At 47.3% G+C, this 14,511-nt stretch overlaps 1 protein-coding gene across 1 annotated transcript in view; it reads left to right on the top strand.

Annotated features, from left to right (window-relative positions):
• LOC120041338 (transducin-like enhancer protein 3-B) overlaps nt 1-14,511 on the top strand; it is a gene marked incomplete at its 5' end in the record, with an annotated part of 75,200 nt that overhangs the window by 27,661 nt on the left and 33,028 nt on the right. Inside the window, 2 exons of the mRNA XM_038986277.1 lie at nt 8,185-8,388; nt 14,259-14,375. Of these exons, the coding sequence (XP_038842205.1) occupies nt 8,185-8,388; nt 14,259-14,375 (321 nt within the window). The remainder of the gene's footprint in view (nt 1-8,184; nt 8,389-14,258; nt 14,376-14,511) is intronic.

Here is a 14,511-nt window from a genome sequence, read left to right as displayed (position 1 = left end):
ATGCTTTGTTGCGAAATAGGAAGCCGATTCTAGATTTAATTTTGGATTGGAGATGCTTAATGTGAGTGTGGAAGGAGAGTTTACAGTCTAGCCAGACACCTAGGTATTTGTAGTTGTCCACATATTCTAAGTCAGAGCCGTCCAGAGTAGTGATGCTGGACGGGCGAGCAGGTGCGGGCAGTGATCGGTTGAATAGCATGCATTTAGTTTTACTAGCGTTTAAGAGCATTTGGAGGCCACGGAAGGAGAGTTGTATGGCATTGAAGCTCGTCTGGAGGTTAGTTACCACAGTGTCCAAGGAAGGGCCAGAAGTATACAGAATGGTGTCGTCTGCGTAGAGGTGGATCAGAGAATCACCAGCAGCAAGAGCGACATTATTGATGTATACAGAGAAAAGAGTCGGCCGAGAATTGAACCCTGTGGCACCCCCATAGAGACTGCCAGAGGACCGGACAACAGGCCCTCCGATTTGACACACTGAACTCTATCTGAGAAGTAGTTGGTGAACCAGGCGAAGCAGTCATTAGAGAAACCAAGGCTATCGAGTCTGCCGATGAGGATGTGGTGATTGACAGAGTCGACAGCCTTGGCCAGGTCAATGAATACGGCTGCACAGTAATGTCTCTTATCGATGGCGGTTATGATGTCGTTTAGGACCTTGAGCGTGGCTGAGGTGCACCCATGACCAACTCTTAAACCAGATTGCATAGCGGAGAAGGTAAGGTGGGATTCGAAATGGTCGGTAATTTGTTAACTTGGCTTTCGAAGACCTTAGAAAGACAGGGTAGGATAGATATAGGTCTGTAGCAGTTTGGGTCTAGAGTGTCTCTCCCTTTGAAGAGGGGGATAACCGCGGCAGCTTTCCAATCTTTGGGGATCTCAGACGATACGAAAGAGAGGTTGAACAGGCTAGTAATAGGGGTTGCAACAATTTCGGCAGACAATTTTAGAAAGAGAGGGTCCAGATTGTCTAGCCCGGCTGATTTGTAGCGGTCCAGATTTTGCAGCTCTTTCAGAACATCAGCTATCTGGATTTGGGTGAAGGAGAAATGAGGGAGGCTTGGGCAAGTTTCTGTGGGGGGTGGAGGGCTGTTGACCGGGGTAGGGGTAGCCAGGTGGAAAGCATGTCCAGCCTTAGAAAAATGCTTATTGAAATTCTCGATTATAGTAGATTTATCGGTGGTGACAGTGTTTCCTAGCCTCAGTGCAGTGGGCAGCTGGGAGGAGGTGCTATTATTCTCCATGGACTTTAGTGTCCCAGAACTTTTTTGAGTTTGTGGTACAGGATGCAAATTTCTGCTTGAAAAATCTAGTCTTAGCTTTCCTAACTGCCTGTATTTGTTCCTAACTTCCCTGAAAAGCTGCATATCACGGGGGCTATTCGATGCTAATGCAGAACGCCACAGGATGTTTTTGTGCTGGTCAAGGGCAGACAGGTCTGGAGTGAACCAAGGGCTATATCTGTTCTTGGTTTCGAAATGTTTTGAACGGGGCATGCTTATTTAAGATGGTGAGGAAGGCACCTTTAAAGAATAACCAGGCATCCTCTACTGACGGGATAAGGTCAATATCCTTCCAGGATACCCGGGCCAGGTCGATTAGAAAGGCCTGCTCGCTCAAGTGTTTTGGGTAGAGTTTGACAGTGATGAGTGGAGGTCGTTTGACCGCTGACCCATTACGGATGCAGGCAATGAGGCAGTGATCGCTGAGATCTTGGTTGAAAACAGCAGAGGTGTATTTGGAGGGCAAGTTGGTTAGGATGATATCTATGAGGGTGCCCGTGTTTACGGATTTGGGGTTGTACTTGGTAGGTTCATTGATAATTTGTGTGAGATTGAGGGCATCAAGCTGAGATTGTAGGATGGCCGGGGTGTTAAGCATGTCCCATTCCACTAAAACGTCTGTAACCCATTCACAGTAAAGGGTATTTATATTCTGATTTCAGATGATGAATCCTTACAAAAAATAAGGACGACAATGTGCTCAAAAGTTTTTTTGGGGGCATTTGGAAGAAAAGCATCGATTTTAGTATTTTAGATGCACATTTTCACCTGTGTTTTATCTTGATTGATTACCGTTTTTGATTGATATGGTGCTATTGTATGTCATATCATTTGAAAGAGGTGTTTCTCAGCTTTTAAAATATGTATCGTGTTTTCGTATTCCGGTTTGACAGGAGCAAATTTTGCTTATTAATGCACACCGGTTTTTCCCCCAGCCAATTTTGGGATTCAGCCATTTCTGTGAAACAAGATGACAAGATGGAGATTGACAGTCAGCTGGGGTTCTAAAGCCTAGTGTTTCCATTCCTCTGTCATACAGCTCAGAGTATGATGAGTGTTCCTATTGTTTCATCTTAATGTATCTGAGCAGAGCCTCATATCTCATGGTGTCTCAGAGCAGAGTCTCATATCTCATGGTGTCTCAGAGCAGAGCCTCATATCTCATGGTGTCTCAGAGCAGAGTCTCATATCTCATGGTGTCTCAGAGCAGAGCCTCATATCTCATGGTGTCTCAGAGCAGAGTCTCATATCTCATGGTGTCTCAGAGCAGAGCCTCATATCTCATGGTGTCGCAGAGCCTCATATCTCATGGTGTCTCTGAGCGGAGCCTCATATCTCATGGTGTCGCAGAGCCTCATATCTCATGGTGTCTCTGAGCGGAGCCTCATATCTCATGGTGTCTCAGAGCAGAGCCTCATATCTCATGGTGTCTCAGAGCAGAGCCTCATATCTCATGGTGTCTCTGAGGAGAGTCTCATATCTCATGGTGTCTCAGAGCGGAGCCTCATATCTCATGGTGTCTCAGAGCAGAGTCTCATATCTCATGGTGTCTCTGAGGAGAGTCTCATATCTCATGGTGTCTCAGAGCAGAGCCTCATATCTCATGGTGTCTCAGAGCAGAGCCTCATATCTCATGGTGTCTCAGAGCAGAGTCTCATATCTCATGGTGTCACAGAGCCTCATATCTCATGGTGTCTCTGAGGAGAGTCTCATATCTCATGGTGTCTCAGAGCAGAGCCTCATATCTCATGGTGTCTCTGAGCAGAGCCTCATATCTCATGGTGTCTCAGAGCAGAGTCTCATATCTCATGGTGTCTCTGAGGAGAGTCTCATATCTCATGGTGTCTCAGAGCAGAGCCTCATATCTCATGGTGTCTCAGAGCAGAGCCTCATATCTCATGGTGTCTCAGAGCAGAGCCTCATATCTCATGGTGTCTCTGAGCAGAGCCTCATATCTCATGGTGTCTCAGAGCGGAGCCTCATATCTCATGGTGTCTCAGAGCAGAGCCTCATATCTCATGGTGTCTCAGAGCAGAGTCTCATATCTCATGGTGTCTCTGAGCAGAGTCTCAAATCTCACGGTGTCTCTGAGCAGAGTCTCATATCTCATGGTCTCTGAGGAGAGTCTCATATCTCATGGTGTCTCTGAGCGGAGCCTCATATCTCATGGTGTCTCTGAGCGGAGCCTCATATCTCATGGTGTCTCAGAGCAGAGTCTCATATCTCATGGTGTCTCAGAGCAGAGTCTCATATCTCATGGTGTCTCTGAGCGGAGCCTCATATCTCATGGTGTCTCTGAGCAGAGCCTCATATCTCATGGTGTCTCAGAGCGGAGCCTCATATCTCATGGTGTCTCAGAGCCTCATATCTCATGGTGTCTCAGAGCAGAGTCATATCTCATGGTGTCTCAGAGCCTCATATCTCATGGTGTCTGAGCAGAGCCTCATATCTCATGGTGTCTCAGAGCAGAGTCTCATATCTCATGGTGTCTCAGAGCAGAGCCTCAAATCTCATGGTGTCTCTGAGCAGAGCCTCATATCTCATGGTCTCTGAGCAGAGCCTCATATCTCATGGTGTCTCAGAGTGGAGCCTCATATCTCATGGTGTCTCAGAGCAGAGCCTCATATCTCATGGTGTCTCAGAGCAGAGTCTCATATCTCATGGTGTCTCAGAGCAGAGCCTCATATCTCATGGTGTCTCAGAGCAGAGCCTCATATCTCATGGTGTCTCTGAGCAGAGCCTCATATCTCATGGTGTCTCAGAGCGGAGCCTCATATCTCATGGTGTCTCAGAGCAGAGCCTCATATCTCATGGTGTCTCAGAGCAGAGTCTCATATCTCATGGTGTCTCAGAGCAGAGCCTCATATCTCATGGTGTCGCAGAGCCTCATATCTCATGGTGTCTCTGAGCGGAGCCTCATATCTCATGGTGTCGCAGAGCCTCATATCTCATGGTGTCTCTGAGCGGAGCCTCATATCTCATGGTGTCTCAGAGCAGAGCCTCATATCTCATGGTGTCTCAGAGCAGAGCCTCATATCTCATGGTGTCTCTGAGGAGAGTCTCATATCTCATGGTGTCTCAGAGCGGAGCCTCATATCTCATGGTGTCTCAGAGCAGAGTCTCATATCTCATGGTGTCTCTGAGGAGAGTCTCATATCTCATGGTGTCTCAGAGCAGAGCCTCATATCTCATGGTGTCTCAGAGCAGAGCCTCATATCTCATGGTGTCTCAGAGCAGAGTCTCATATCTCATGGTGTCACAGAGCCTCATATCTCATGGTGTCTCTGAGGAGAGTCTCATATCTCATGGTGTCTCAGAGCAGAGCCTCATATCTCATGGTGTCTCTGAGCAGAGCCTCATATCTCATGGTGTCTCAGAGCAGAGTCTCATATCTCATGGTGTCTCTGAGGAGAGTCTCATATCTCATGGTGTCTCAGAGCAGAGCCTCATATCTCATGGTGTCTCAGAGCAGAGCCTCATATCTCATGGTGTCTCTGAGCAGAGCCTCATATCTCATGGTGTCTCAGAGCGGAGCCTCATATCTCATGGTGTCTCAGAGCAGAGCCTCATATCTCATGGTGTCTCAGAGCAGAGTCTCATATCTCATGGTGTCTCTGAGCAGAGTCTCAAATCTCACGGTGTCTCTGAGCAGAGTCTCATATCTCATGGTCTCTGAGGAGAGTCTCATATCTCATGGTGTCTCTGAGCGGAGCCTCATATCTCATGGTGTCTCAGAGCAGAGTCTCATATCTCATGGTGTCTCAGAGCAGAGTCTCATATCTCATGGTGTCTCTGAGCGGAGCCTCATATCTCATGGTGTCTCTGAGCGGAGCCTCATATCTCATGGTGTCTCAGAGCCTCATATCTCATGGTGTCTCAGAGCCTCATATCTCATGGTGTCTCAGAGCAGAGTCATATCTCATGGTGTCTCAGAGCCTCATATCTCATGGTGTCTGAGCAGAGCCTCATATCTCATGGTGTCTCAGAGCAGAGTCTCATATCTCATGGTGTCTCAGAGCAGAGCCTCAAATCTCATGGTGTCTCTGAGCAGAGCCTCATATCTCATGGTCTCTGAGCAGAGCCTCATATCTCATGGTGTCTCAGAGTGGAGCCTCATATCTCATGGTGTCTCAGAGCAGAGCCTCATATCTCATGGTGTCTCAGAGCAGAGTCTCATATCTCATGGTGTCTCAGAGCAGAGCCTCATATCTCATGGTGTCTCAGAGCAGAGCCTCATATCTCATGGTGTCTCTGAGCAGAGCCTCATATCTCATGGTGTCTCAGAGCGGAGCCTCATATCTCATGGTGTCTCAGAGCAGAGCCTCATATCTCATGGTGTCTCTGAGCAGAGTCTCAAATCTCATGGTGTCTCTGAGCAGAGTCTCATATCTCATGGTCTCTGAGGAAAGTCTCATATCTCATGGTGTCTCTGAGCGGAGCCTCATATCTCATGGTGTCTCAGAGCAGAGCCTCATATCTCATGGTGTCTCAGAGCAGAGTCTCATATCTCATGGTGTCTCAGAGCAGAGCCTCATATCTCATGGTGTCTCAGAGCAGAGCCTCATATCTCATGGTGTCTCAGAGCAGAGTCTCATATCTCATGGTGTCTCAGAGCGGAGCCTCATATCTCATGGTGTCTCAGAGCAGAGTCTCATATCTCATGGTGTCTCTGGGGAGAGTCTCATATCTCATGGTGTCTCAGAGCAGAGCCTCTTATCTCATGGTGTCTCAGAGCAGAGCCTCATATCTCATGGTGTCTCAGAGCAGAGCCTCATATCTCATGGTGTCTCAGAGCAGAGTCTCATATCTCATGGTGTCTCAGAGCAGAGTCTCATATCTCATGGTGTCTCAGAGCAGAGCCTCATATCTCATGGTGTCTCAGAGCAGAGCCTCATATCTCATGGTGTCTCTGAGGAGAGTCTCATATCTCATGGTGTCTCAGAGCGGAGCCTCATATCTCATGGTGTCTCCGAGCAGAGTCTCATATCTCATGGTGTCTCAGAGCAGAGTCTCATATCTCATGGTGTCGCAGAGCCTCATATCTCATGGTGTCTCTGAGGAGAGTCTCATATCTCATGGTGTCTCAGAGCGGAGCTTCATATCTCATGGTGTTTCAGAGCGGAACCTCATATCTCATGGGGTCTCTGAGCAGAGTCTCATATCTCATGGTGTCTCAGAGCAGAGTCTCATATCTCATGGTGTCTCTGAGCGGAGCCTCATATCTCATGGTGTCTCTGAGCAGAGCCTCATATCTCATGGTGTCTCAGAGCGGAGCCTCATATCTCATGGTGTCGCAGAGCCTCATATCTCATGGTCTCTGAGCAGAGCCTCATATCTCATGGTGTCTCAGAGCAGAGCCTCATATCTCATGGTGTCTCAGAGCGGAGCCTCATATCTCATGGTGTCTCAGAGCAGAGTCTCATATCTCATGGTGTCTCTGGGGAGAGTCTCATATCTCATGGTGTCTCAGAGCAGAGCCTCTTATCTCATGGTGTCTCAGAGCAGAGCCTCATATCTCATGGTGTCTCAGAGCAGAGCCTCATATCTCATGGTGTCTCAGAGCAGAGTCTCATATCTCATGGTGTCTCAGAGCAGAGTCTCATATCTCATGGTGTCTCAGAGCAGAGCCTCATATCTCATGGTGTCTCAGAGCAGAGCCTCATATCTCATGGTGTCTCAGAGCAGAGCCTCATATCTCATGGTGTCTCTGAGGAGAGTCTCATATCTCATGGTGTCTCAGAGCGGAGCCTCATATCTCATGGTGTCTCCGAGCAGAGTCTCATATCTCATGGTGTCGCAGAGCCTCATATCTCATGGTGTCTCTGAGGAGAGTCTCATATCTCATGGTGTCTCAGAGCGGAGCTTCATATCTCATGGTGTTTCAGAGCGGAACCTCATATCTCATGGTGTCTCAGAGCCTCATATCTCATGGTGTCTCTGAGCAGAGCCTCATATCTCATGGTGTATCTGTGGCTTATGGCACCCTGGCCTGGTACTGAAATAGCACATAGAGGCGGATACAGGTCTGTAGCACTGAGAGGGGGATGGCTCTGATCCAGACAGCTATAGACGTATTAATGTGTTAATATCTAATCTCTCTATAGCCTGGTTAAACCTGACTTATTGGCACCATAGCCTGGTATGGAAATAGAATAGCACTGTGAGGGAAACAGCTCTGTCATCCACTCTGATCCTAGACAGCTATAGACGTGTTACTATAGCACTGTGAGGGATACAGCTCTGTCATCCACTCTGATCCTAGACAGCTATAGACGTGTTACTATAGCACTGTGAGGGATACAGCTCTGTCATCCACTCTGATCCCAGACAGCTATAGACGTGTTACTATAGCACTGTGAGGGAAACAGCTCTGTCATCCACTCTGATCCCAGACAGCTATAGACGTGTTAATATAGCACTGTGAGGGATACAGCTCTGTCATCCACTCTGATCCCAGACAGCTATAGACGTGTTACTATAGCACTGTGAGGGATGTTAATATCTCTCCGTGCTGGTCAAATAGTCACGGTTTAACTGATCGGCCTGGTTAAATATAGTTGGGTTTCCCAAAGCCTGCCGTAGGTAAATGACTATGTTATCGCCACAACCTAGACAAACAGCCACCACAAAGTAGAAATAATGGTTTTAAAAACTCTGTTTGATAGTGTTGCAATTCGTAACTTGAAGAACTTTGCCTGTTCAACGATTGGCGTGAGTCTAGATCTGTGCGAGAAATAATGTACTACTTTAGTAATGAATCCTCTGGGGAAACCTACCGCAGTTTTGTGTTACAGAGATCCTGTAATTCTATGGGTTAGGTGGTTAGTGTATGACGTCTCTCTCCTCTTACCCTCCGACCCACTTGTCCTCTTCTTGCTCTGTCTCTCTGCCCTCTCTACAGCAGCAACAGCTCCAGGCTCAGCACCTGTCCCATGCAGCCCACGGCGGTCCTCCCCTTCTGGCCGCGGGCCTCCAGCCTCCTGGAATAATCCCAGGGTCTGGGCTGCTGGCCCTGGGAGCTCTGGGGAGTCAGGCTAACCTCCCCGTTAAAGATGAGAAGAACCACCATGACGTGGAGCACAGAGGTGATGAAAGGACTCTGCTAGTAGCCGTACTATTTCTGGATCAGGAAGTACTATTTCTGGATCAGGAAGTACTATTTCTGGATCAGGAAGTACTATTTCTGGATCAGGATGTACTATTTCTGGATCAGGAAGTACTATTTGTGGTTCAGGAAGTACTATTTGTGGTTCAGGTGGATGTGTAAATGATGTAGTGATGTTTACATGCAGCAGTGTGAAGAATACTAACATCATATAAATGGGGGGGGGGGGGCGGAAAAAAAGTGGCCAAAATTGAGAATCTGTCGTGTTTGGGAAGTGGAATCTGCCATTTTGGACGGAATATCCGAACGGACGTTAATATTCAATTTTCTTGGGATAGTATTCATTTTTGTAAAAAAAAACAAAAAAAACATTTTTTTTAAATTGATCTATGTGACATTACTACATAGCCTACAAGATAGACCATTACATTCTGCAGTTGAATTAAACAACAGTTTTAATGAGCCCCGACACATTATAAAAGACTCTGGTAGCCTACACACTTGTCGTCATCGGTCGATCAAAGCGGCCAGAGGCTCCATGTGTGTAGCAAGTAAAGTCAGACATTTCTAATCTATGCAAAATGGAGTATTATTTACAGAATGACGTTGCCTAATTGAGGAGTATTATTTACAGAATGAAGTTGCCTCAGTGAGGAGTATTATTTACAGAATGAAGTTGTCTCAGTGAGGAGTATTATTCACAGAATAAAGTTGTCTCAGTGAGGAGTATTATTTACAGAATGAAGTTACCTCAGTGAGGAGTATTATTTACAGAATGAAGTTGTCTCAGTGAGGAGTATTATTCACAGAATAAAGTTGTCTGTGAGGAGTATTATTTACAGAATGAAGTTACCTCAGTGAGGAGTATTATTTACAGAATGAAGTTGTCTAAGTGATGAGTATTATTTACAGAATGAAGTTGTCTCAGTGAGGAGTATTATTTACAGAATGAAGTTACCTCAGTGAGGAGTATTATTTACAGAATGAAGTTACCTCAGTGAGGAGTATTATTTACAGAATGAAGTTGTCTCAGTGAGGAGTATTATTTACAGAATGAAGTTGTCTAAGTGATGAGTATTATTTACAGAATGAAGTTGTCTCAGTGAGGAGTATTATTTACAGAATGAAGTTACCTCAGTGAGGAGTATTATTTACAGAATGAAGTTACCTCAGTGAGGAGTATTATTTACAGAATGAAGTTGCCTCAGTGAGGAGTATTATTTACAGAATGAAGTTGTCTCAGTGAGGAGTATTATTTACAGAATGAAGTTGCCTCAGTGAGGAGTATTATTTACAGAATGAAGTTGCCTCAGTGAGGAGTATTATTTACAGAATGAAGTTACCTCAGTGAGGAGTATTATTTACAGAATGAAGTTGCCCAGTGAGGAGTATTATTTACAGAATGAAGTTGTCTCAGTGAGGAGTATTATTTACAGAATGAAGTTGTCTCAGTGAGGAGTATTATTTACAGAATGAAGTTGTCTCAGTGAGGAGTATTATTTACAGAATGAAGTTACCTCAGTGAGGAGTATTATTTACAGAATGAAGTTGCCTCAGTGAGGAGTATTATTTACAGAATGAAGTTGTCTCAGTGAGGAGTATTATTTACAGAATGAAGTTACCTCAGTGAGGAGTATTATTTACAGAATGAAGTTGTCTCAGTGAGGAGTATTATTCACAGAATGAAGTTGTCTCAGTGAGGAGTATTATTTACAGAATGAAGTTGTCTCAGTGAGGAGTATTATTTACAGAATGAAGTTGTCTCAGTGAGGAGTATTATTTACAGAATGAAGTTGTCTCAGTGAGGAGTATTATTTACAGAATGAAGTTGTCTCAGTGAGGAGTATTATTTACAGAATGAAGTTGTCTCAGTGAGGAGTATTATTTACAGAATGAAGTTGTCTCAGTGAGGAGTATTATTTACAGAATGAAGTTACCTCAGTGAGGAGTATTATTTACAGAATGAAGTTGTCTACGTGATGAGTATTATTTACAGAATGAAGTTTTCTCAGTGAGGAGTATTATTTACAGAATGAAGTTGTCTCAGTGAGGAGTATTATTTACAGAATGAAGTTGTCTCAGTGAGGAGTATTATTTACAGAATGAAGTTGTCTCAGTGAGGAGTATTATTTACAGAATGAAGTTGTCTCAGTGAGGACTAGGTTACGATGATCAATCAACAGGTAGGCTGTTTCATATGAATGGAGTTGTAGACAAGGACTGGAAGCAAAAATAGTCAACAAGTTTGTCTATCCAGCGCGAGTCGGTTTCGGCTACTTGGTCTCTCCCACAGACTGTCACACACACCGGCCCCTGCCCCTCTCTCGCCCCTCCCACACCCCTATAGGGCAGCGCACCGGCCCCTGCCCCTCTCTCGCCCCTCCCACACCCCTATAGGGCAGCGCACCAGCCCCTGCCCCTCTCTCGCCCCTCCCACACCCCTATAGGGCAACGCACGGCCCCTGCCCTCTCTCGCCCCTCCCACACCCTATAGGGCAGCGCACCGGCCCCTGCCCCTCTCTCGCCCCTCCCACACCCCTATAGGGCAACGCACCGGCCCCTGCCCTCTCTCGCCCTCCCACACCCCTATAGGGCAGCGCACCGGCCCCTGCCCCTCTCTCGCCCCTCCCACACCCCTATAGGGCAACGCACCGGCCCCTGCCCCTCTCTCGCCCCTCCCACCACCCTATAGGGCAGCGCACCGGCCCCTGCCCCTCTCTCGCCCCTCCCACACCCCTATAGGGCAACGCAACGGCCCTGCCCCTCTCGCGCCCTCCCGCACCCCTTTAGGGCAGCGCACCGGCCCCTGCCCTCTCTCGCCCCTCCCACACCCCTATAGGGCAACGCACCGGCCCCTGTCCCTCTCTCGCCCCTCCCGCACCCCTATAGGGCAGCGCACCGGCCCCTGCCCCTCTCTCGCCCCTCCCACACCCCTATAGGGCAACGCACCGGCCCCTGCCCCTCTCTCGCCCCTCCCGCACCCCTATAGGGCAGCGCACCGGCCCCTGCCCCTCTCTCGCCCCTCCCACACCCCTATAGGGCAGCGCACCGGCACTCTCTCTGGTCATGCGAGCAAGTCTCCGTTGAAGTAAAACACGTCATTCGACTAACCGGGTTATCCGAAGAAATGTCATGATATTATATAACACCTATCCCTTTCCCCTTTAGGCCAGTTTGTTATAAGAGAGAGCACGGCCTTTATGAATTCTCCTACATTCTCTCTGGGTAATGAGCTGGTACATTCTCAGGCCGTGATTGGCTATTCTGATAAAGAGTCTTTGTTTTGATATGCCAAACTGATTTGTTTTTTCTTTTCGTGGCTGGTCATCACATCTCTCCTGCCGTGGCCAATAAGCAGAGAGCACGGTGAGTTTTGCCAAATTCAAATCTCTTTGTTTGTTTGTTTTTGTCGCTGCATGTGTACTATAAGATAATGTGTGGTATTTACTATTTTCCTTGAATCTACACTGAACAGAAATATAACAACAAATTCTAAGATTTTACTGAGTTACAGTTAATTTAAGGAACTAATTTGATTTTAATTAATTCATTTTTCCCTAATCTATGGATTTCACATGACTGGGAATACAGATATGCATCTCTTGGTCACAGACACCTTAAAATGAGGTAGGGGTGTGGATCAGAAAACCAGTCAGTATCTGGTGTGACCATTTGCCTCATGTAGCGAGACACATCTCCTTCACATAGAGTTGATCAGGCTGTTGATTGGTGGCCTGTGGAATGTTGTCCCACTGCTCTTCAATGACTGTGTGAAGTTGCTGGATATTGGCGGGAACTGGAACATGCTAACGTCCAGTATAGTGATGCAGGTGTTGTACGCAGGAAACTGTGCCAATCTGAAACTTTAACCCGGAATGTTATTCAATTGTGTCCAACTCGAGCTGTTTACTCTACGTAGCCATGCAGGCCGTGCAGCCATGCGGCCGTGCAGCCGTGCAGCTCGTGCAGCCATGCGGCCGTGTAGCTGTGCAGGCCGGGGGAAGTCCCTATAGTATTATTGTTTTGTGAATTATTAACGATTTGTTCTAGATTGTCATTCTGGTTCTATTACATTCTGTTCCGATCCCAGATGCCTCAGATGGATTAAAAGCCTAGTGTAGGGTCCAAACACCACCAATCCCAGATGCCTCAGATGGATTAAAAGCCTAGTGTAGGGTCCAAACACCACCAATCCCAGATGCCTCAGATGGATTAAAAGCCTAGTGTAGGGTCCAAACACCACCAATCCCAGATGCTTCAGATGGATTAAAAGCCTAGTGTAGGGTCCAAACACCACCATAACATCAGCTTGTCCTAAACAACAGAATGGGGGCAGCTTGTTTTCAGAAGCTCTCGTCCCTCCTCTCGTCCCTCCTCTCGTCCCTCCTCTCGTCCCTCCTCTCGTCCCTCCTCTCGTCCCTCCTCTCGTCCCTCCTCTCGTCCCTAGATAATAATTTAGGGGGACCAGATAAATCCTGTAATATATAGTCCAAGTCTTTTCTTTAATTGTAATGAATTTACAGTCAGCTCTGCTGTAGGAAAGGGGGATACCTACTCAGTTGTACAACTGAATGTATTCAACTGAAATGTGTCTTCCGCATTTAACCCAACTGAATCAGAGAGGTGCGGGGGGGGGCTGCCTTAATCAACATCCACGTCTTCGGCACCGAACGTGTTACCTATGTCAGGAACAGGGGTAATGCTGTTGGAACTGTTAACTGCCTGTTCAGGGGAACAGGTGGGTTACTGCCTTGAGGGGAACGTGGGTTTAAACTGCCTTGTTCAGGGAACGGTGGGTTAACTGCCTTGTTCAGGGGAACAGTGGGTTAAACTGCCTTGTTCAGGGGAACGGTGGGTTAACTGCCTTGTTCAGGGGAACGGTGGGTTAACTGCCTGTTCAGGGGAACGTGGGTTAACTGCCTTGTTCAGGGGAACGGTGGGTTTAACTGCCTTGTTCAGGGAACGGCTGGGTTAAACGCCTTGTTCAGGGGAACGGTGGGTTAAAGCCTGTTCAGGGGAACGGTGGTTTAAACTGCCTGTTCAGGGGAACGGTGGGTTAAACTGCCTTGTTCAGGGGAACGGTGGGTTAAACTGCCTTGTTCAGGGGAACGGTGGGTTAAACTGCCTTGTTCAGGGGAACGGTGGGTTAAACTGCCTTGTTCAGGGGAACGGTGGGTTAAACTGCCTTGTTCAGGGGAACGGTGGGTTAAACTGCCTTGTTCAGGGGATACGGTGGGTTAACTGCCTTGTTCAGGGGAACGGTGGGTTAACTGCCTTGTTCAGGGGAACGGTGGGTTAACTGCCTTGTTCAGGGGAACGGTGGGTTAACTGCCTTGTTCAGGGGAACGGTGGGTTAACTGCCTTGTTCAGGGGAACGGTGGGTTAACTGCCTTGTTCAGGGGAACGGTGGGTTAACTGCCTTGTTCAGGGGAACGGTGGGTTAACTGCCTTGTTCAGGGGAACGGTGGGTTAACTGCCTTGTTCAGGGGAACGGTGGGTTAACTGCCTTGTTCAGGGGAACGGTGGGTTAACTGCCTTGTTCAGGGGAACAGTGGGTTAATTGCCTTGCTCGGGTGCAGAACTACAGATTCTTACCATGGCAGTTTTTGGGGTATTCGATCCAGCAACATTTGGGTTACTGGCCCATCGCTTTAACTCCTAGGCTACATGTGGTGTTAATCCCTGTGGCAGCAGCGTGAAACAACCAGTCATTTCCCTTTCTGGGTTAAACCCAGGGATTACAGTACAAACCTCATCTCTCCTTAATCATTTTATAGAAAGCAGATGAACGTGTCAAAGTGTGAACAGCAAATGTGGATTAACATATTTTAAAGACAGAATTATCACTTGGATGTTAAATGTTCTTCCAGAATAACGTCTCCCCGACCGACAGCTTGAGGACAGCCAGTGAGAAACACAGCTCCTCCGACTACAGTCTGGACTCTAAGAAACGCAAAGTGGACGAGAAGGACAGTATGAGCAGATACGTAAGTCCTCTCAGTCCCATATATCGACCCATAACCCCTAGCTCCTAGCCCCCTAGGCACTAGATCTGAGAGGGCTGAATAGGTCTATGCAATATGGCAACAATTCTAGCTGGCCTATCAGAGGGCCAAGCTGAGC

The sequence above is a fragment of the Salvelinus namaycush genome, unplaced genomic scaffold (genome assembly GCF_016432855.1).
Source record: "Salvelinus namaycush isolate Seneca unplaced genomic scaffold, SaNama_1.0 Scaffold444, whole genome shotgun sequence".
Taxonomy (NCBI): Eukaryota; Metazoa; Chordata; class Actinopteri; order Salmoniformes; family Salmonidae; genus Salvelinus; species Salvelinus namaycush.
The sequence above is the reverse complement of the archived record's forward strand: the minus strand, read 5'-3'. Positions and strand labels throughout refer to the sequence as shown.